At 34.0% G+C, this 22159-nt stretch overlaps 4 protein-coding genes across 7 annotated transcripts; 2 read left to right on the top strand and 2 right to left on the bottom strand.

The window, feature by feature from the left end:
* Nucleotides 1-84: 84 nt before the first annotated feature.
* LOC149493982 (mitochondrial import inner membrane translocase subunit TIM17-2-like) lies at nucleotides 85-2286 on the bottom strand. The gene is made up of 2 exons (XM_089725245.1): nucleotides 1465-2286; nucleotides 85-460 (listed from the first exon to the last, which is right to left on the bottom strand). The coding sequence occupies exon 1, from the start codon at nucleotides 2153-2155 to the stop codon at nucleotides 1475-1477; it is 681 nt and encodes a 226-aa protein (XP_089581371.1). The 5' UTR covers nucleotides 2156-2286; the 3' UTR covers nucleotides 85-460; nucleotides 1465-1474.
* Nucleotides 2287-2438: 152 nt separating this feature from the next.
* Nucleotides 2439-4714, top strand: LOC149493981 (tRNA/rRNA methyltransferase (SpoU) family protein). The gene has a single exon (XM_089725242.1). It carries the CDS (start codon nucleotides 2851-2853, stop codon nucleotides 4528-4530), a length of 1680 nt encoding a protein of 559 aa, XP_089581368.1. The 5' UTR covers nucleotides 2439-2850; the 3' UTR covers nucleotides 4531-4714.
* Nucleotides 4715-10786: 6072 nt separating this feature from the next.
* On the top strand, nucleotides 10787-19564 carry LOC149493980 (Nucleotide-diphospho-sugar transferases superfamily protein). The gene is made up of 14 exons (XM_089725402.1): nucleotides 10787-11193; nucleotides 12962-13017; nucleotides 13132-13306; nucleotides 13752-13853; nucleotides 14385-14456; nucleotides 14957-15073; nucleotides 15160-15237; nucleotides 15897-15959; nucleotides 16034-16130; nucleotides 16272-16350; nucleotides 16424-16635; nucleotides 17239-17384; nucleotides 17837-17959; nucleotides 18434-19564. The coding sequence occupies exons 1-14, from the start codon at nucleotides 11107-11109 to the stop codon at nucleotides 18584-18586; spliced, it is 1560 nt and encodes a 519-aa protein (XP_089581528.1). The 5' UTR covers nucleotides 10787-11106; the 3' UTR covers nucleotides 18587-19564.
* Nucleotides 19271-21833, bottom strand: CB5LP (cytochrome B5-like protein). Of its 4 annotated transcripts, none has more exons than XM_089725407.1 (6): nucleotides 21626-21833; nucleotides 21392-21497; nucleotides 21239-21279; nucleotides 20085-20162; nucleotides 19881-19972; nucleotides 19271-19563 (listed from the first exon to the last, which is right to left on the bottom strand). In XM_089725407.1, exons 2-6 carry the CDS (start codon nucleotides 21468-21470, stop codon nucleotides 19497-19499), a joined length of 357 nt encoding a protein of 118 aa, XP_089581533.1. In that variant the 5' UTR covers nucleotides 21471-21497; nucleotides 21626-21833; the 3' UTR covers nucleotides 19271-19496. The 4 variants fall into 4 exon arrangements, with proteins under 4 accessions (XP_089581533.1, XP_089581534.1, XP_089581532.1 ...); XM_089725408.1 differs by having other exon boundaries at nucleotides 21392-21492; XM_089725406.1 differs by having other exon boundaries at nucleotides 21392-21492; nucleotides 21641-21833.
* Between the last annotated feature and the right edge of the window lie 326 nt (nucleotides 21834-22159).

Below are 22159 nucleotides of genomic sequence, written 5' to 3'. Positions count from 1 at the left end.
CACATGCAAACTCATTCACCATCCATCCATTGCTATCCAACTCATTCTAGGATCAAATAAGTACTGCAGAAACAAAATAAAACAGAGCAAGAAAACAATGGCTTGCTTTAGATTTAGATGAGTTAAAAAGAGTAGCTATTACCAAAAGTTGGGGCACAATTCACATTGTTCCTTCTATTACCAAAAATGAAAAAGAGAAATTCTACTACCAATTTTTTTTTTTTTAAAACAAAGCTTCCATAAAAGTACAAGACAATGTAATACTTCTAAGCTATGATTACAATTTTCTCACTCCATTCAAGGCTTTCCTGTATACTTCCTTTACTTCCAGATCAACAAACTTTCAATTCAACGAAGAGATTGATTGATCAGCCATTTTAAATGTCTATAATGCATCTCTCTGAATCGCCTCCACCAAGTTTGCCAACTTGCAATCCTTGGTCCAAGCTGGCCAGAAAATCTGGTAAGGAAATTGACATAATATCGTATTAACAACTCATCCAACTAACAAAAAAAATAACAAAGAACTGGAACAAGACAACAAAATCATGCAGTTGTATCAGCATTCAACAGGTTTTAACTTCTATTAGTTGAACAATACCCCACTCATGGTTTCATCTGGTACGTTAACCGTAAAAGAGTTAGTTCTGTTTCATATTCATAACTCCCCTTCCTATATCATTCAAAAAAGCAACACGAGTAAATCAGGCACTGGTGCAGAAATATAAGAGATAATTTGTTATTTTATTTTCTCACTGCTTTAGGAGATAATGGTCAACAAATTAGCCCATAGATGTTCATCTAATGCCACTAGGTTAAAGACCTAAACATTCTCAACAATATTTAGGCTGCGTAGAGAAGACCTCTCTCCCACAAAAATTTTTTCCCTTGTGAATACAGACAAGCACAAGGACAATCAAGCAGATTCATTAGACAATTGGTGTTCGTGGGCAGAATTAAAATCTTGTAAGCTATAAATGTAGGTGAATGAATAATATAATTATCTGAATTAAGACAGTAAAAAATGCAACGTCATATTTCCCCCCCTTCCGTATCATTATGCTATTATAAATACTTCATCCGCACATCTCTTACATCACAAGCAATTCTTGGAAGAATCAAGTCCCTGATGAATAAGAATATGAATAATTCTGAAGCAACTTAGAACACGCAACAGAGCATTGAAACACATTTTAGAAGCATGAAAACTGAACCACATAACCCAATTAAACTACTATTAAGAAGTAAATATCTCAACAATCATTCAACGCATACATACAAAACTTGAAATGAACTTATTATACATTGATATCATTATGTATTGTAATTAATCAAGCAGGAAAGCAAGGAAAATTAGAAAGGAAAATTTAGGGTTCATAAAGTTTGGAGCTTTAAAGCCCCACCAATTACAGAATCAATGCCATGTAAGAATTAATAAAATTTTTAAAATTATTTAAAATAGACCTCTATTTTTTCACTTGTACTCAAAATTTGGCACTGGTGGCGCATCAAAACTCTCCAAAATCTCCGTCTTGCTTCCACTGCTAGAGGCTGCAGCTGGTTCCTTCTTTCCTCCAAACCAACCACCAAACCAAGAACCTGACTCAGATCCACTAGTGGACGCCTCTTGCACAGTCTGAGGATGGGGCTGTGGCTGACCGGGAATACCCATGGGGAATCCGGGCCCACCAGCCATAGCAGGGACAGAATCCTCAATAATAATAGGCATGTTTTGTTGAGCACTCATGACCTTATTAAGCATGATTCCAGCTCCTTCAATCAAAGCAAGAAGAATCCCACCAAAAACAGCCGACCGAGCCGATGCTCCAAGACCTTGTCGCATAGAAAGAAAGCCACCGGTGGCGGCGCCGGCAAAGATCGAATTCCATGGGTCCTCCTTCTGGCGGACATACACCATCGTGCAATCAAAAGCAGAAAATAAGCCACCCCAAACGGCAAAGCTACCTCCAACACGCGGAGCGTTCATTCTGACAGCTTGTGTGCCGCCGATTAGCCGCGCGCCACTGGGAGAGTTGTATATCCCTTTCAAGAAGTGGAACGCAGAACCGCCGACCGCGCCCATCCCAAACGCGCCGCCGATGTCATCTAAAATACGGTCTGGACATGGTTCACGAGAAGTTTCTGGCGTCCCCATCAGTGATTTCTAGACTCGGTTGGAGGAGAGATTTCCGTTGAAGAGGAAAGGTTTTCCAATGGAAGAAACAGCCAGTAATCTAGGTTTTCATCTGGAAGTTGGAACTTGCTAAAGGGTTAACAAATTAGATTATATCAAATTCCCAAAAATACCCCTTTAATTTTTAAATTTGGATTCGTATTTCGGGAAATATGAAGGCGGTTTTTGAAAGATACGACGGCAAAAGTTGTCGTTTGATCTTTTTCGACTTTATTTTACTGCAGTCCAGAAAACCCAAAAGGCCAAAGTCCAAATTGAAGCCCATATAGCGGTTCTAACCCCAAAGTGAAACCTAACGAGCCAACTCTGTGTCATTTTCAATATCTCATAGCTGATCACTTAAGAAGCCCACCTGAAATAGAGAACAGAAGAATAGGTAGACAGAACAGAAAGTTACGTTGTGGCGGCGTCGTTTGATGTTTGATACAGATAGAAATTAGAATAGTAGGACGAGGGTTGCTATGAAGATAATCAAGGAAGCTGCCATGGCTCGACAGAGAAAGCTACTACCTACTGGTGCGAATATGGCATCAGACATTTCGATGTTTAATTGAAAGACGCCTATTGCTCAGTGCTTTATTGGGGTACTGTTCCTTTCCCTTCGAATTGCTTATCATTGCTCTCAAAGTCGCCTATTTACAGATTTTATTGTTTTAATGTACACAATGTATTCTAATCTAGCAAAAAACCAGGCTTTTCCAATAATATTTAGAGTTTCTTCAAAACCCAGATACGCCAAACCGTTCCACACCCCAAACACCCAATCTTTGCCTATTGGGTTTTGTCCAAAATCCTCATTAAACCCTATGTGTGTCAACTTTACAGAAATGGGTAATATAGCTATGCGTGGAAGCATTTCAAGTGGGTCTAAGCTTAGAAATGCTGTACATTGTTGTACTGCGTTAAATGCTAGAAGCTTCTTTAGTTCATGTTCGCTGAGAGTTGGTGAAGGGAGTCTTGCAGTGAAAGATGGAAAATCTCTTCCTTGGTTAAGTTCTAGTGAAGTTAGGAAGTCAAAAAGGTTGGGGAAATTTGTAAATGCAAACAGTAATCGTTCTTCATGGGAGGAATCCGCAAATAGGTTGGAGAAAGGGCCATTCACAAAAATAAAAAGTGCTCAATCTTGGAATCATTCTGTGGAAAGTGCTTTGGAGAAAAATAGCGAATATGTGGTGAGGAAAAAATTAAATAGAAACAGAATGGCAGGTGATTTGAAGGAGAGAGATTATAATCATGATTACAATGAAAGGAATGTTGGTGTTGAAGATGAAGTAGTAGAGGAGGAATTGGATGTTGTTGATGATCCGAGATGGGATAAGATTAAAAATAGGTTCAAAGGAATATCAGATATGAAAGGTAGGAATGAGAGACCAGATTTTCAAAGGTGGAATAAGCAAGAAAGTTGGGGTAGAAAGACATGGAGAGAGGCTTCTGAATCAACTATACCGAAGATGGTTGGTGAAGGGGTTTATGGAGTAGGGCCTGTTTTGGCTGCATTATCTGCTGGTAGAAGAGAATTCTATGTATTGTATGTTCAAGAAGGATTGGATTTGAGTAGTAACAACAAGAAGAAAAAAGACAAGAAAGGATTTGAGAAGGTGTTGAAGATGGCTCAGAAAATTGGGTTAAGCATAAAAGAAGTTTCGAAGCATGATCTGAATATGGTTGCTGATAATCGTCCACATCAGGGACTTGTACTAGATGCTTCACCATTGGAGATGGTGAAAATAAAGGAATTGGACCCTGTTTCACCTGAGGATGATAAAGGTTCTGTTTGGATAGCTTTGGATGAAGTCACAGATCCTCAGAACTTGGGAGCGATTATCAGGTCTGCTTACTTCTTTGGGGTTACTGGAGTGGTGCTATGCGCAAAAAATTCCGCACCTTTAAGTGGGGTTGTCAGCAAAGCAAGTGCAGGATCACTTGAAATAATGGAGCTTAGGTATTGTAAGAATATGATGCAGTTCTTAGTATCATCCGCTGGAAATGGTTGGCGTGTTCTTGGAGGTTCTGTTTCTTCAAAAGCTGTTCCCTTGAATAAAGTTTTGCCTGGCAAACCCACAATTCTTGTTTTGGGTAGTGAAGGCACTGGCTTGAGGCCGTTAGTGGAGAGATCATGTACCCAATTAGTTCGAATCCCTGGAAACATTCTTGCAGATGCAACGGTGGGAGGGAATGATGATTTGGAATCTGAAGAAACAAATCTCGAGTGCTCAAGTGAAGAGTTTCAATCCTTTTTGGCTGTGGAGAGTTTGAATGTCAGTGTTGCAGCTGGCGTGCTTCTTCACCACTTAACTGGAAGCAACCGCAATGATGAGGTATGCACAAATGATTAGTAAACTTAAATGTACTTGAATGGGACTTCATGGAAGTTGCATTTAAACCCATTTTATTTTAATTATACAAAATTTTTCAATTTATCCTTTTTTGTTTTTTCTTTTCTCACTGCCAGATATTTGTAGGAATTTTATCAGTTGTAAGGAGACATCTGAAAATGGGATATAGAAAGTTTTTCGATCTCTTTTGGTCTTGGTGGAAACAACTATATTAAATATCTGAAGTTGCATGCTTGAGATTTGTTTTGTATCCTTGAATTTTTGCATTGAAAGGTGCAAGTTTATTTAGCTTTTCTGCAATATTTGTCTTCATAGGTATATGATGCTTATTTCTGGCAACGAGTTCTTTGAGTACACTTATACAAATTTGTTCTTATGCATAAGTAGGCATGGCCGGTTCAGTGAACCGCCGGTTTCGGTTCACTGAACCGCCGGTTCGAGATGTTTAAAATTTTGAACCGGAACCGACCCTTGAACCTCCGGTTCCGGTACAGTTCCGGTTCCGGCACGGTTTAGCACGGTTCCGGCGAACCGACGGTTCAAATTACGGTTCCGATTTGGTTACGACATTACGCAAATTTTTAAAAAAATAATAAAATTTTGATTCCGAATTCATGAATAAATAATAAATTTAAAATGTTTAAATTTTATTAACTAAATGAATTATTATAAATTTTAAAAGAAAAACATCTATTAACTAACTTAGAACTATTATTACATTAAATTTTCAAATTTTGCTAATTTACTAATATAAAAAACTATAAATGGAATATAAAATTAATGGAATGAGTTGGAAATTATTATTTTCAAATACTAAGAAAATTATTTAAAAAATAAAATGAAGTAAATTTATGAATGGAAAAATTTGAGATTAGAGAAAGAATTTGGAATTGGATGTAAGAAAATAAAAAATAAACAATAGATAATTCCAACATTAAGGAAAATAAAGCAATAGAAAAAATAATGAACTATGGAAATTTGAGAGAATTTTAATTGAAAATAAGAGAAGAGTTAGGATATAATTGATTGTGAAATAAAAAATCATCAACTCATTATATTTATACATGTGTATCATTTATTAGTTTTCCAAATTGTCCCTTATATAATTTAGTAAATTACAGTAAATAAATAAATAAATGATTAAAATGAATAAAATTTATTTACCAAAAAATAAATAAAAAACACCTATCATATCAAAAACTATCCGTTACACTCTTTTTTTGTACACTTGAAAGTATTCTTTTTATATAAATCAACTATTCATGTACCATTTTTTATATAAATTAAGTCAAAAAATGTGTATTTTTTTCACAACTTTTTATAACTTATATACCATTTTACTTCTCTTCACCATAAATCAAATCAAGTACAATAAAATCAATTGATATAAATTTTTTTATAAAAATTTTAAGCTACAATTTTTTATGTATCCGATTCGAACCGGACCGGAACCGCCGGTTTCGGTTCATATTTTAACATCCACATGAACCTTAACCGGCCCTTGAACCGCCGGTTCCGGTTCAAAATTATGAACCGCCAGTTTCGATCCGGTTTTGATTCGTCTACAGTACGGTTCGGTTCCGGTTAGAACCGAACCGGTGGCCATGCCTATGCATAAGAATAAGGTATAATGGAGAAGGGGGAGAGTACAAGCCTTGGTGTCTTGTAATTCGGGTGAGAAATTTCGCATAAACAAATAGAACTTGCTTCATAAGCTGTGTTTTTCTTTTGTAACTTTCAACTTAAATGCACAAATTGTAGGGTCAAACTCAAATTTATGAACCTAAACCTAATAAACATTATTTTGCTTTTGAAACCAGCAAAATTTTAAGAATCCTTTTTTCTTTTTTTTCTTTTTTTTCTTTTTTTTTTTTTTTTTTTGACATTACAAGGATCCAATGCTCAAATATACAAAATAGAGTGTCTATTAGGACAATAAGAGGGACTACAGAGTTTGCTGGTTCATGTTTGTAGTCTTCCAAAATAATAGAAAGAAGCAGCTATTTGGAGAAAGGATTTCTGTTTAGTTGCCTATTGAAGGAAAAAGGTCGTGTCTTTTCGCTGTATTTCATAATTTCATGTCCATTGCAACATGGTCCCCTTCTCTCCTAACTTCACTGGTGTCGTAGTAAAGGATTGCTGCCACAACTTGGTCCCTCTTGTCCTTTCCTGTATGTTTGTTTGGGTTACATGAGTTTCTCTTACATTGCAGAAAGTAGACACCCTAGCATTAGCTAACGTTAATAAATTTCTCTTGATATATAATTATAGAGATAATGAAAGTGAAGTATGGAGAATTTATGCACTTTTGAAGAAGTCTTACTTTTTGAGTTAATTTCCCTTATACCAAACAAGGCCTTAGTAGGGTAAGCTTAATTGGGAAGAAGGCAGTCAATAATAGACTAAAAAGCCAATAATCATGCACCAAGAAAAGCTGGTGGTTGAACCTTACAAGTCCAAGAAGACCAGTAGGTTGGTTTAGACTGCGGATCATGTTAATCTGGGATTGGTAAAGCCTCTTGAATACTCTTAAATGGGGCCAAATAAGAGAAAGGCATGTCTTTTTGGTATCATGGTCCTTCCCTAGCTAGCTGGCAAGCCATGTGAGAAGTGCTACTTGGCGTATACCCCTCACAACCTTACAAACTCACAGCCTTACTATCACAACTTGTCAAGTCAAACCAAAACCCATTTTCATTGCGTAAATTATTCTTAATTTCTTATCATCATTATTATTATTATTATTATTAGCTTCTTCTTCGTCAATTTTCTTGCCACAATTATCATCACAGCTGGAGTTCTGCCGCAGACACTATTATTTCAAAACAATCTTTTATAGTTCATTGGAATTTTATTTATAAAATTATCAAAAACATAATTTTGAAAGTTTGAAATCTTCATTAAAGAAATATTTTTCATAAAAGCTTAGATGACAGTAATAATTGTTTCTATTATACGTCTCCTGTTACTGAATAAAAATGAGTAATAATTCTGGGTCCAAAAAGAAAAGAGTAATAATAATTATTTCTATTATACACCATGTCTGCATAGTTTAGTAATTTTCCTAATTTTCCAGCTAGAACGTCTAACCAGTAACTGTAACTACCGTAACTTTTTTCAGCTTCTCGTTACCAGAGTACGATAATGGAAACAGATTCTTTATCTGATGACAGTTTTGTAATATCAATAAGCTTTTTACATATTATTGTTATGTCTCAAAAAGAACACAGACAACTTTTCATCATAACCAGTTGTTGTCGTTGGTATTAACGAGAAAGTAAAATACTCCAGCACGACATGCCGAGAATTTTCCGAGAATTAAGGTCGTGAAATTTTTAAGATTCGATAAGTAATGTTCTTGACCCAGCTTATACATGTCCATCACCTTTCTTTAATAGGTAATATATTTATGAATCTTTTGTCAAGTAGCAAAATGACAGAAAAATAAATTTCTCAACTTCATATTCATAGTTAAATATGAAAATTGAAAGTTTTATAGGTTGTTTGAATGGAGGAAAAATAAAAGAATGATGTAAAATAAAATGTGAAAATGTCTTTAAATTTTTAAAATTCCCGTTTGGTTAGGGTGAAAATATTAAGGAGGATGTAAAATAAATTTAAACCGGGTTTGGTTCAAAACGGCTAATTTACGCTTCCAAGGAAGTTATTTTCCAAGAAGTATAATTTGTGTGTGATTGATATGCAAGTCAATTTCCTAGAAGTAAATTGCTCTTCAAACTATAAATTATAATAATATTCACAGTATAAATTTGTGTGAATTTATATAATAGAATAAATTGATAAATACATTAAGTGAAACCTTTCTATCTATATTTAAAAAATTTACTTCTCTTATGTAAATGAAGTTGAATGATCTATTTTTCAGAAAATAAAATTGATAATGCAAAAATAAATATAAATATTTTATATAATTTTTTAATTAACTTCCTTTCGACTAAACATCACCTTGTTTTATGTCCTTTATAATTTAATTTTCACTGTACTTTGAGAGAAAAAGTGAATAGGAACGTTTTACACCCATATTTTACTTTCTTCCCTTCCCTGAAATAGCATTAAATCAAGTGATGCAATTATTCTCTAAAATCTCTTATCCCATTAAACTTTATGTATTTTTCTAGAAAAAATATTTTATTTTTATAGGGTACAATGCACTTTGTGCTGCATGTCCTTAAATCATTGTACTTTTCTTCTGGCATCTTGAATTCATGATCATCATTCAGAATAAAGTCTGTGATGTTTACTGATTAGCAATTATGTGTGTTAGCTTTTTCACTAACAGTAACCATTGATCTTTTCAATGTCAAGTCTTGTCTGGCCAAACAGTTTATACTGTTCAATTTTAAAGCAAATTATTGCAATTTTGATCTTATCAATATTATTTTCCATCAAATGTTCAAAATAATTTTTTTTTTTTTTATGTAATTCCAAATTAAAATACATATTCTAATCAGCCAAATATATAAATTTACTGCTAAATTTCACGCGAAAAACTATGTGACACCTTGTAGGAAATTATCATATCCTGTGACTTCATAATTTTAATATATATACCGTACGAGTAATAAGAATTTTTAATATCTTTTTATATATAAAATATTATTTTGATATATAGATATGGTAACTTTGAAATAATAATTTTTTAACTATTTCAATAAATATTTAATCATCTAATTTTACAAATCAAAAGTATTTAAAAGTATTTAATAGATGTAATTTTAAATTGAATTGTACCACAAAGTTTTTTTGCCAAATGAATTTATGCATTTAGCTTATTCTAATCGGTTTTATATCGTTAGTCTTTGGTTTCTATCATTATTCCAACTGATTTATAACGGTGGTTATACTTTTCAAAAAAAAAAAAAAAACAAAAATTTCAGACGAGTGATTTCGGCTAATTGCATGATTAATTGGTTTTATGTCTGAGGTTTCTTGAAATAAAAACACTGAAATCAGTTTGGTTTCATTCAGTTCAATAATTTTTTTATGCTCTGATTAGATAAAGGTATTTTTTTTAAGGAATTAAAATAGCTTGAGGAAAATAATTACGAAAAACAATTTTATCTTGTTTGGAAACAAAAGAATAAAAAATTAATTTATTTTTGTCCCTATCTCATATAAATAGAAGCTATCAATTTTAGAGAGAAAATAATAGTAGAATGTTGGTGTTTTTTCAATTTTTATGCAATTATCTAAATACTTATACTACTTTTAACTAAATATTAAAGTATATGTTTATTAAAGTCCTTTAAAATGACAAATGAGATTAAAATGGTAATATATCAATATTAATAATGTTTTCCTCTAAAATTTTTCATTTTCCACATAAAAGAAAATAAATTTACTTTTTTTCTTTATGATTTTCGTTGATTATCCAAACACGACAGTGCAAAATAACAATGCAAAGAAAATTAACAATTCATCGTTAGTTTCCTTCATTATTTTGATTCATCTTCTTTCCAAACAGAGTATTAAGGTTTTAGGGATGAGAACTTAAACTTCCCAATTACTAAATTAATAACCGAATATATCTATGGATTGTGACTCAGTTGACAATGCAGACTAAATACGTGGAAAGAGCTCTCAGGTTCGATTGCACTAAACACACTTGTAAGAAGAGCATTAACTGTGATTAAACTCCGAATACGGTCCAAATACTGTTGTGATTTTACACAAAAAATGAATATAAATTTATTTATATACTTTTCCTAATATAGAAATATATAAAATATTACTAAATTTCATAATTTTAGAAAGATAGTAAAAATTTTACTGTAACAACTTGTTTTTTTTATAAGTACGGGTGAATTTATTGATTTGGCCCCAGATTAATATTTTTTTTAGCCACTCTTTCCTACGTACAGTGATTATTATACACTTTGTGCTATTGCCGCAGCAGTTGGAGCAGCCTCAAACCCATGAAAAGCAGTATAATCCATTACGAAGACCCAGATTAAAGTTATCTCATAGCCTTGGCCTATGGTATGCCTCCATGTGGCTTAATAACTTAAATAATAAGAAAAAGAAAAAAAACAGCGACACGGTATGATAAAAGCGACACTAATGAAGAAGATTCAGATCAGAAAGCGGCATATTCTGCTTTTCTTGTATGCACTGCACAATCCCAACCGCACACGCGACCCAATCACCGCTCGCAAAATAAATTACAACGCATATCTAACGGTCTCTCCCTCGTCTATCTTTCAACTTCACCCAATTTCAGTAAAAACAAACAAAATAAACGATACTATTATGAAAATTGGAATGGGGCCTGTCTTCGAAATATAAAATTACGCGGTCTCGCTTTCTTTATTTCTTTTCTTTCCTCTCTCCGACTGTTCTCTCTCTCTCTGTTTTGCTGTTTTCTTCCATGGCTATCAGAGAGAAATACATTTGATTTAAGTTAGAACATGTACATTAAGTTAGCGAGAGAATTGTGTCGCTCAAACTTAGGGTTTCCTTTTTGAGTTTTGTTGAAGTAGCGAGGAAGAGAAGGAGGCGGAGGAAGGAAGGGAAAGGAAGACAAAGGCAGGCAAACAGAGGGAGAGAGGAGAAACAATGCCGGCATTGGATACTTTGGATTGGTTTCTCTTCTCTCTCAGCAGAGCTTTTTGTACTCCTCTCGCTATTTTCGTTCAGATCCAGGTTTGTCCTTTTTATTCTTTAGATCCAGGTCTGTTTGGTTATTGGGAGTTTGATGCTAAATTGAGTCGTACTTTTTTTTTTTTTCGTGTTAAATTTTCGAGCCTTAGTTTCAGTGAATTGTGGTTTCTACGAGCTGAACTGCATTGAAGTTTCATTTCGTTTTTTAAGATTTCTGAATAAATTTTGTTGTAAACTATGAAATTCTATTCTCTTTTTATCTGCTAAGGAATTAATCAACCAAATACTTATTGGCATATATATAGGGTTCCAACATCGAAGCCTTCCTTCGCAACAGTACCTTTTTTCTCCCTTTAATTCATTTTAACTTTTTATATATTGCTAAAGCTTTCTTTGTTCCCTTTTGGATTGCTTTTTTAATAAGCGAATGTACTTGGATGCATTCAACTGAACCTTTTCTTTCTCTCCTTCCTTTCTGTCTTCTTATTCTCTTCTTTGGCTCTTGTGGGGTGAAACTAAATTTACAGAGCTTAGGTATCTGAATCTCGTGACATTGATGAGCTTTCGTGGTAGAATTTCATTTGGGGATACATAAGATTATGTTTTACTACACATTTTGAATCATAAGTAGCGTGTGCAGCTGTTATACTTCCAAGATATCCCAGGACATCTTCCAATCCCTTTCCATTTGATTTTTTTTGTTTTTAGTTGGGTATTCTTGACAGTGTGTAAGAAATATATCAGAAACTCAGGATCTTAGGTGTTATGTTCCTCTTTCAGTTTGGCTCCGATGCTGTTTGAATAAAATCCAGTCGTAGATTTGTCTGTTATTCTTAATACGCAAATGTTGTTTGGATAGTGATTCAGCTAATCAGAGTCAAGTTGAAATTGTTTAGGACAGTGCTAAAGCTGCTTCAGTATGTTCATGTCTTTCTTTGCTGAAGCCATGCTACTGGATGGCAATGTCAAAATTACAGTTCCATCTGTTAGATGCTAGGATGTGGCTCTTATTGGCCATATAAATTTAATAAAGCGGCTGGCTATTTAGATTGTAATGTCCATCTCTGTTTACTGCATGTTTATAGTTTCTAATCTAAAAAAATGGGAGCAATTGTTAACGAATCCAAATAGTGGGAACTATTACATATGTTTTTCAGTAGGCCTTATAGTCTAGCCGCATCATTTTTTATGTCATTGAAAGTTACATTAGGTAAGGAAGGGCGATTGATTTCTTGTAGAAAGCTGGTTATGACTAGTTATATCGGTACAACAAGAAATAAGCCTTATTCCCAAAGCTAGTTGGGTTTTCTAGATGACTGGATATATGGGTGCAAGATGGAATTGGCAATGGATGGTCTAATGATGTCTTTGAAGAACTTATATTATAGTGAAGGTTCGGAACATTTGCTAAGTTCGTTTGGCTAGCTTAGTTTTCCTGGTGGAATTATAGAAGCTTTAATCAAATTTGGCTTGTTTCCTACAAAGTTGTTTGAGATTCTTATTTTACATGTGAATGATATTATAATTCCTTGATTGCAATTATGTTTGTGAGATATGGTGATCTTGACTGTAATGGCTGATAGCGTTTTCTCTTTAATCATCATCCTTACACATGCATGCGAACATATTTTTTTATGTTAATGTAAAATGTTCTTATCAACTGACCATTTCTTTTTAATTCTTTACCCCTCATTTATTTATTTTTCCTCTAATGCCTGTGTTTTTGGGCTCTTCTGCCCCTATTCTCTGTCTCTTTGATGCCTTAGGAGATATTTTAGTTGTAACTCTGAATCATTAATTTATGCTGTAGGGATGTGTGATATGCCTAACACTGGCTATTGGGTGGGCTTTTGCTGCTTTTGTCAGGTATCAAGCTTTTGTGAGCATACAATCAATATTTGTTTTCACAATTGATCGTCATTTTGGTTTTAACTTGCCTTTGCCTCTAAATATATTGGCATCCTTTTCTCTGTCTCACAGGAATAGAGAGATCAAGCAAATGAAGGATAGTATGAGAGCTGGCAATAGCTTTGCATTTCTTTCTCATGATATTAATGATCTAGAGCACTCAAAACAGGTCAAATTGCCCAGAGTAACTGTTGTGATGCCTTTAAAGGGGTTTGGGGAACACAATCTACATAACTGGAGAAGTCAGGTAGGATGTCATTCCGAGGTGCCCTTTCACTTTGGTGGTTCTTTCTCCCCTTTTCCCATGCAGCCAAACAAAGAAGTTAAGCTATCCCTTTGGTTTTCCTGGGGTTGCTTATGACAATTTTTTTACTAATCTTTTTTCCTTTGTCTATGGGCCAAGAGATATAAAAATTATGGCTTTATCTCTATCGGTCTAATGTCGAGATTTTCTTTTCTTGCCATTCCTTAATAAAGTTAATAAGCACATTGGTTTTCTGGATTTGTAGATTCTTAGATGACAAAGTGTAATTTTCATCTTTGAAATGATTCTTGGGCATCTGGACTGTGTGTAATAGCTTTTGACTATTTGCAATTTTATTTATTTATTTTTCTAGCTTTACCTTTTTGGTTAGAAGTGATATTGTTTTGAGTATTAGCAACAATGATTTTTAGTTCTTTAATACATGCAGATCACGTCTCTCTATGGTGGTCCTCTGGAATTCCTTTTTATAGTGGAAAGTACAGAAGACCCCGCTTACCATGCTGTATCTCGTTTATTATCCGAGTTTAAGGTATTATTGTTTAACAAATTTACTTTATTCTTACAATTATAGATTTTCAGGTTTTAACCAGGATAAGACATATGTAGTAATAATATCATCTATATCAAATTGACAACTTTTATAAGAGACACTTGCTATCTCAGTTTGTTCATCTTATCTGGAAACTTCATCCTTGTAATGGAACAACATTAATTATAGTTGCACTTGTCGAAATAAGTGCTAATTTTCATTTTTTTTCCTTTTGCTGTCTCTCTTTCTCTTTACCTTTGTTTTTTGATGAGCATGTGTATCTGTGGGTTTTAACATTTGAGGTTAAGGGACCATTTTCAATGGCAAACAACAATGGCATATTCAATTTTCAAGTGAAACAATAAAGGAATTCTAAAAGTGGATAGACAAATAATTTTAGATACTTGTTTTATGAGCATCCTGAAAATGAGAGATTCTGTAACTGAACCTTTACTTTTACTTTCCCAACTCTTAATTATATTTATCTGTTTCTTTTTTTGTTTATATTTATTATTTCTTAAAATAATGCAGGATGATATTGATGCTAGAGTTATTATAGCTGGTTTGTCAACAACTTGTAGTCAGAAAGTTCACAACCAGTTGGTATGTAACAGGTTTCCAACTTTGCTAAATGGTCTGTGCCATTCTTATGCCATTTTCCTTTTGGGTAGCTATGTTACAAACATGATTCGCTGTTTTTGGGTCAGTTTGGTATCATCTCTGTTTTCTCTTTTTAGTTGTTAAGCTTCAATAATAAAAAGTTGTATCTTTGAAAACAGTTTGAGAAGCAACCTGGTCTTCTCTTTGAAGACATTAACAACAAAAGTGAAATCATTTTAATAATATAATTTACTTTGACAAATATAAGATGAAAAAAGAAAAAAAATAATACCAAAAAGCTCTTCATTAGAACATGGCTATAAATTTCCAAAATTCTTGTCTAGTAGGGTTTAGATTAGATGCTGGGTACTACTGCCTATTAGAAAAAGTGTCAATTAAAATGTTGAGTATGCACATACTTCTTGATTCTATTGTCCTTATTTGTATCCCCTAGAAGCTTGTTTTTGGTTAGCATTTAATATGTCATGGTTTTTTTTGTGTAGTTTGGTGTGGAGAAAATGCATAAAGAAAGCAAGTATGTATTATTTTTGGATGACGATGTTAGGCTGCATCCTGGGTCCATTGGAGCCCTCACAACTGAAATGGAAAAGAATCCTGAGGTTTGTATTCTTGTTATGGTTATGGGTGTAGTGGTCTAGAACATGGATTTCGTTTTATGATTTAACCCTTTGGTAATGACATGCAGATATTTATTCAAACTGGATACCCTCTTGATCTGCCTTCTGGGAGTTTAGGAAGCTATTGCATCTATGAATATCATATGGTATAGCACCCTTAATAATCTTTTCTAGTCCTTTAATCTTCATTATATATTTTTTGAGTTTTAAGGCAATTATGGATGTGATACTATATTTTGTTATGTGGATAAAATTTGGACTTTGTTCTCTTGAACTTGGATAAACGGAACATGTGAATAGATGACGCTTGCAACAGGGTTGTTTATCAGAAGCACTATATCAATTATAAATCATATTTTTAACTTGAAGTAAGAAGACTAGAAGAGAACGAAAAAAGCGTAATCATGAGACTTGTCAATGAAATTTCAGAGTGCTATCAATCTGAGAAATCTAAACTCGATATTCCACTTCAAATGTACTTACTTGGAGTTGCAATTATGTTATGAATGATGCGTTTTCTTGGCTAGGGTGGCAATCACCCATTTATTTCATTATTATTATATTTTTTACTTCTCTTGAATTTGTTTGGAAGGGATGTCCCAAGCAATTGAAACTGTCCCTTGGCTTTGGAATTGCGTTTTCTATTAAAATAGCAATGTCTACTTATGGAAATGTGTGTTTGTAGGCTGATATTGTTAAGATCACAACTAACTGGCTTGTTCTGCATTATGCATAAGCTTTCTTCATTTTCACCCTGAGTTATATCCTTCAACTAATGAGCATGTTGAATACTCTCTATGACCAGCCTTGTTCAATGGGCTTTGCTACCGGTGGAAAAACATTCTTTCTGTGGGGAGGGTGCATGATGGTAAGTACCTGCTATGCTTTTAAAATAGTGCATGTAGAATTGCAAGTTTCCTTAATCGTTCTGGACTTTTTCAGATGCATGCTGATGATTTTAGATATGACCGCTATGGTGTGGTCTCAGGACTACGAGATGGTGGATACTCTGATGATATGACTCTTGCTGCTCTAGCTGGTAATAAAGTTGTAATTAATTTGCTGATGTAGTTCTAAAAGCTGCCTTTCTTTTAGTCTCTATGTGGCATGTTTTTCTGCAAGCATAGGTTCTCAACCTTTTTTTCCCCCTTTTATGACTGATTTGATCATCTCTTTCTAGGGGCTCACAAGAGGCTAATTACCTCACCTCCAGTTGCTGTTTTTCCTCATCCCCTTGCTAGTGATCTTAGTTTTTCAAGGTTTGTAATAATTAATTGGTTAGACTTTTCAATGTCCTACATTTTTGTTCCATGCTTATCGACTTTTGTCTAGGTACTGGAATTACCTGAGGAAGCAAACATTTGTTTTGGAATCATATATATCGAAGGTTAATTGGTTAATGAACCGTGCATTATTTTCTTCCCATTGCTATTTGTCATGGGGGTTTGTGGCGCCGTACTTTATGGCCATGACTCATGTTGCAGCAGCTTTGCGAATATATATACGAGGATATGCAAGCGAGGAAGCAGCCTCTGTTTCTAACGGTGAGTTACTTCGCTTTTCTTTCTGGTAAGTTGTATTGTTGGTTCACTTGTCAATGCCATAAAGAGTACACAGTGCATGTTCATTCAGATGAAAAATCTGTCTCTGCTCCTCCTTTTGGAGGTTTGGTGTCTGAGGAAAGTGGTGGCGGTATTCCATGCATTACATGGAACATGTATGGTGGGGCTTCAAGAAGCATCTGTGAATAAAGCTTCCCATTGCTCCTGTTATTGTAACTGTAACCAATGTTACATTGCAATTACAACTTTCAATACATGCCCATCCCATTTGAGGTGTTTCAAGAAAGAAGAAATTACACAGCAAAATGGGTGATTATTTGTAGTTTTGGAACCAGAAATGTCACTCTAGTTCTGTTTTTTTTTTTTTTTTTTTTTTTTTTACTTACTATTATTTAAGAAGACATTTGTTTTTTGCAGAATGATAACTAAGCTTTTTTTTTTTTCCTTGCACTTCCACATATGTGAAATTTAATTTGTTTGGCTAAGTGTTACTTATATTAAAAATGAGAATATAAGGCTAGAGCCTATAACTGATTTGAGAGTTGGCATTGTCAATTCTTAAAGCTCTGCAAAATGCTTTGACAGGGTTGTTACTGGTCACCTGCCTAGCTGTATGCACATTTACAGAACTTTTCTCAATGTGGAATTTGACAAGGATAGAAGTTCAACTATGCAACATGCTGTCCCCTGAGGCACCTCCGCTCTCTCTAGCTTCTTATAACTGGGTCCTTGTAAGTATTTCTAGTTTTTCCAGTGCAGCTGCAGAACTTTGTAAACTTCGTTGTGGATGTCATATTTTATGCAAAGAATTTTGGTCTTCTCAAGCATTTGACATTGTTATGATAATTTTCTGCTTTACTTAAAATTACTACGTCCAGAATATAAATTGACTTTCTTTTAGTTCATAGGATTGTTCATTTAGGTGGGAGGTTTTAATTTTCTTCAACTTGTTAAAACTGGTTGTTCCAAAGTATTTCTCCTGAAGTTTAGCTGGAAAGATATAAGTTAAGCCACTGGTGTAAGACATTCAATGATTTTCCTTGAAATATAATGATAGCTAGCAATTACAGAAAAGCTCAAATTTTCAATTGTTTCCCAAACATTATTTTGGTTAGGAAGTGTGGGGGGCGTCTTGATTTATAATTTGCGATTAATGTTAACAATATGCTCTGCAATGGAACAGGTATTTATTGCAATGTTGGTGGATAACTTTTTATATCCTGTATCTGCATTCCGTTCACACTTCTCTCAGTCTATTAATTGGTCTGGCATACGGTACCACTTGAAAGATGGAAAGATAAACAAGGTATGCTAGTTTTATCCTTTCGTGAATTTAGAGTATTATCTTTTTTTCCTTCTCAAATTGCTTTTGATTTAGAATTTAAATCTTCTCTTATCATAATACTAATTTTTCCTTCCCAAATTGCATGTTGTATTACCGCCACATTTTTGGGACTATGTTCGAAATTTTATACTTCTAATTTCAAGGGTGATATTATTGCTTTGTATTCAAGCAAATGCAATTTTCTAAAGGATCTAGAAAGCAGCAAAAGATATGTTCATTAGTCTAAATTCTGTCTTAAGGATTTTTTTTTACATTTTAATTTTTTTTGAAACCTTGAAGTTTCATTGAAGAACAAAAGAAGTGTTTGAGTTTTGATACTTTGCTGTCTTGAAACTATAAATGACTTCATTAGCAATTTTTCCTTAGATCAGAAGCAAAACTTATCTACTTTGATGGTTTAATCGGTTTCTTAGCAGCAAATTTTATTATGTGCAGATTGAAAGAAGCAAAGGCAAGGGTCCAATTTATACAGACTTGGGAGGAAAACATTTATATGGGAAGAAGGGAGCTCCTCCGAAAGCTTCTTTCCTTGGCTCTCTGGCAAAGAGTTTGGCACAGTGGCGACAACCTAAGAAATTTGATAGTTAGAAACTGGCCAAGGGTATTGAAGCTTCAGTGGAAAAAATCTTGTTATTGTTCCTTGTGGCTTTTCAAATATCCAATGGGGCAGTTAGGGTTTGGGAAACAAAATTGTTGTGTCTCAGAAAGGGTTGGCTAAATTGCTAGTCCATTATTGGTTGATTTTAGAGATTTAGGAATTTTAGTCATTTATTCAATCTCCATTTAATCAATTTTAATTCTTCAAATTAGGGCATCCTGTCTGGGCTGATTTTGTAATTTTTGGTGATTTGTTGTGTAATTTATGTAATTTACACAGTTAAAAAAAAAAAAAAAAAATCAAAAATCAGTGTTGAAAATTTTCTGTTGTGCAATATTTTCATAACCTCGTCATTGCTGCACCTAAGTTCTCTATTAACCATGTTCATTCTAGTTTTATTCTAGTTTGTATCTTAATGTCAAATGTAACCGTTAACAGAGATTCAAATTTCAAAATGATACTCTGCGAGTCTGCAAGGCAGAGTCATTTCGGATAAATTTTTAGTTCACCTTGGAAAATAGAGGTCTATGTTTGAAAAGTCCTATTTTTATTTAATTTTAATCATCACCTTATACATTCTTACGAATACTTGAGATTTTCAAATCCGGTCAGGTCATTGACCTAGCGAATGCAAAGGGTTAAAGATTAAAGGGTCGATCGGGGTTGAATCAGTATTTAATTAAATATACTATTAAACATTATATAAAATAATTTAAAATATGAAAACAAATGAACTGTTTGAGAATCTCTCAAAAATAGGAGATGGTTGCAAAAATGTGCATGATGATGGAAAGATATCAGTATGTCAATTGTCACACTGAAGGCATGAAACCCAACAAAAGAATAATATTTTCCGAGTACAATTCACTGGATAATCTGTGATCCAATGCCAGCAATTTATTACTGCTCTAGATCTCCAATGTAGAAGTCATCAATCATGTCAAAGACTCGAGTAGCGTGTTGCGGCCTGCACATAGAATTGAAAATGGAAAAGATGGTGAGGCGAACTATCCAATTAAAACACAGTGCAACAAGACATTTAGGCAAGGGAAAGGATCAGATTTTGCAAACATTTAGGAGAACTAATGTTTCATTATCATATTTCCAACCCCACCTAAGATCCCTATCGAAATGTTATCAGTTCAAAGAATTCAATGCATTAGCAGATTGATGTTAACAGTTACTTCACGGTCGTTGAACATATTTATGGACTTGAAATTAAAGAGGATTTTGACCGACTGACTAGTAACAAGGACGAAATTGTTTCAGCTGACAGATGCATACCCAAAAAATCCTTCAGTTGAATCATCCCCAGCATGTGCCAGGATGGCATCGCCACCAGGGTGTTCTTCTACATATGATGTAACATCATACACCTATAGGCATAAAAGATGAAGGTCTTATCTACAAGTGTCATTACATTTTATCAACAGGAAAAATCAGTTCTGAGTTTCATATGCAGGATTAAACTAAAAACAAAGAAAATACCTTGTCCTTGATAATTATCCAACAGTCAGTTCTCTTATGATGCTTAGATACTTCAGCTTTATTGTAGCTTTTGGATGCCTAAGAACAAGAAAAAAATTTATTCAAAACATAAAGAGTTGATTAACACTTACAACCTGGATAAATGCATATTGGATTTAAAAAAAAAAAAAAAGTGAATAACAACTTCAACCTGTAGGTCCTACTCTATCTCACCAATCATGATAACTTATCACTTATGGTCACAAATTTGGGGTCCGCATATAAGCAGCTTTGTAAAATGCACATTCCGTGATGCACATTAAACCTTGTCATCAAATCATGCAATGTAGATATCATGTTTATCAACTTGCTGTATACTATGAATACAAGCAAACCATGTCCCCTCGGGCTCTCTGTTTCCAACTTCTAGCTGCCTTTCTCTCCTTTCCATAGAATGAAAGAAGAGGACATCATAGTCAATCAAAACACTTCAATTACAGAACAAACAAAAAAACTGTGGCATATTTGACAAGCAAACCAAATATGCGTCAATGTTACTCTTTAATTGACAGAAATTATCAATGAATCTAAAGCTTATCCAACCAATTTAAGCCTTCATTATATGGCCTTTCACCTCATAAGAGCTACTGATTATGTCAAAATGCTGAAGGATATAATTGTATCAAGAACCTCTTCAGTGGGCTTATAATTGGGTGTATCATTTAGACAGGACAGAATGCCATCAAGGAGCAGCTACGTCTATGGTTAGGAATTCAGTTAATCAAAACTATTTATCAGAGCAGAGCAAATAAGAGACCTTTTAGCAAAAGAAAAACAAAAAAAAAAAAAAGAAGTTGCATTCTTTTAAGTTTAAAAAAAGGAGTACAGATCAAGCTCTAAAAGCATGCACAGATCCATAACTTGAAACGCTTCAATTTACTATTTTTCTTCAGGTAGCATCAGAAATGTTGGCATTTTCGCATCTTTTGTTGTGCATTAGATTGATTCCAAAAGCCTTCATTTTCAAAACTAATAAACAAAAATGGCTAAATTCCTTATCCCTTGAAAGATCGCCAATCAAAAAAATCATAAAATCTTAGAGATTTCAGAGTGCTTGAGCATTTCAAGTACTTTTAAGAACGCTTTGAAGTTCATATTATCAGTATCAGACGTACCTTCGTTCCACTTGCATTCGAGTGAACCTTTTCCGTTTGGGCTGCATTGAACAAAGATTTACCCATCAAAACATAGCAACTCAATCTCCCTCTGAAAGGTTAGCTTAATTAATTGAAAAATAAAAAGACAAGAAAAGAAACAAAAAAGATTACAAGATTTCAAGTGTCGAGGAATCAAAATAAAGCCTCCCAATAAGACACCCAAAATCAGTACTAGCACAGCAACAACCATATCTCAGATTCAGCTCCCTCCACTGCACTAAAACCACACCCACCAAACAAAAACACATTGTAAGGGCCTAATGCCTATACCCAGCACCATTAACAACTAATTAAACAAAAGAAAGTATGCAAAAATAAATGCCAATTAAATAGTTGATTTCATACTTGAAACTGTTGTACCTTGAGGAAAAAAAAATGCGTTTGGCAACTGAGAAACTCCGAGAAAAAGGAGAGCGGTCCAAACCAAAATCCAAATGGAGGTATAAGTTAACACAACACTGTGAGATTTTGAGTTGTTACAGCGAACTGTTTCTTGATTAATTTCTGCTGCTTTATTGTTTTCTTCCGATCATTGTGTCCGTATGCTGCTTGTGACAGTGAATGTGAATGAGTTTGGTTGCTGTTCCTGAGCTTTTGTGGGCCGGACTTGATAACAGTAATTTGGATGAGAGACTGCCTCAGCCCAGTAATAAAGCCCATTAGGAATTATTGTTGAAAATTGTGACAAACCCACTAAACTACTGGTCGTTTACTCATAGAGGAATTATTGTTGGATTATGAGCTGTGTTTACAGTTAAATTTTGTCTGTGATTAAATTGAGCAACTCTGAAATGAAAAAAAAAAAAAAAATTTCAAAATCAGATCAATGTAAATTTAGGAACGGACAAGGGAAAGAATAACTTCCCTCTCATTTATTTT

The sequence above is a fragment of the Jatropha curcas genome, chromosome 8 (genome assembly GCF_041381405.1).
Source record: "Jatropha curcas cultivar XTBG-Jc1 chromosome 8, XTBG_Jcur_1.0, whole genome shotgun sequence".
In the NCBI taxonomy this organism is placed as follows: Eukaryota; Viridiplantae; Streptophyta; class Magnoliopsida; order Malpighiales; family Euphorbiaceae; genus Jatropha; species Jatropha curcas.
The sequence above is the reverse complement of the archived record's forward strand: the minus strand, read 5'-3'. Positions and strand labels throughout refer to the sequence as shown.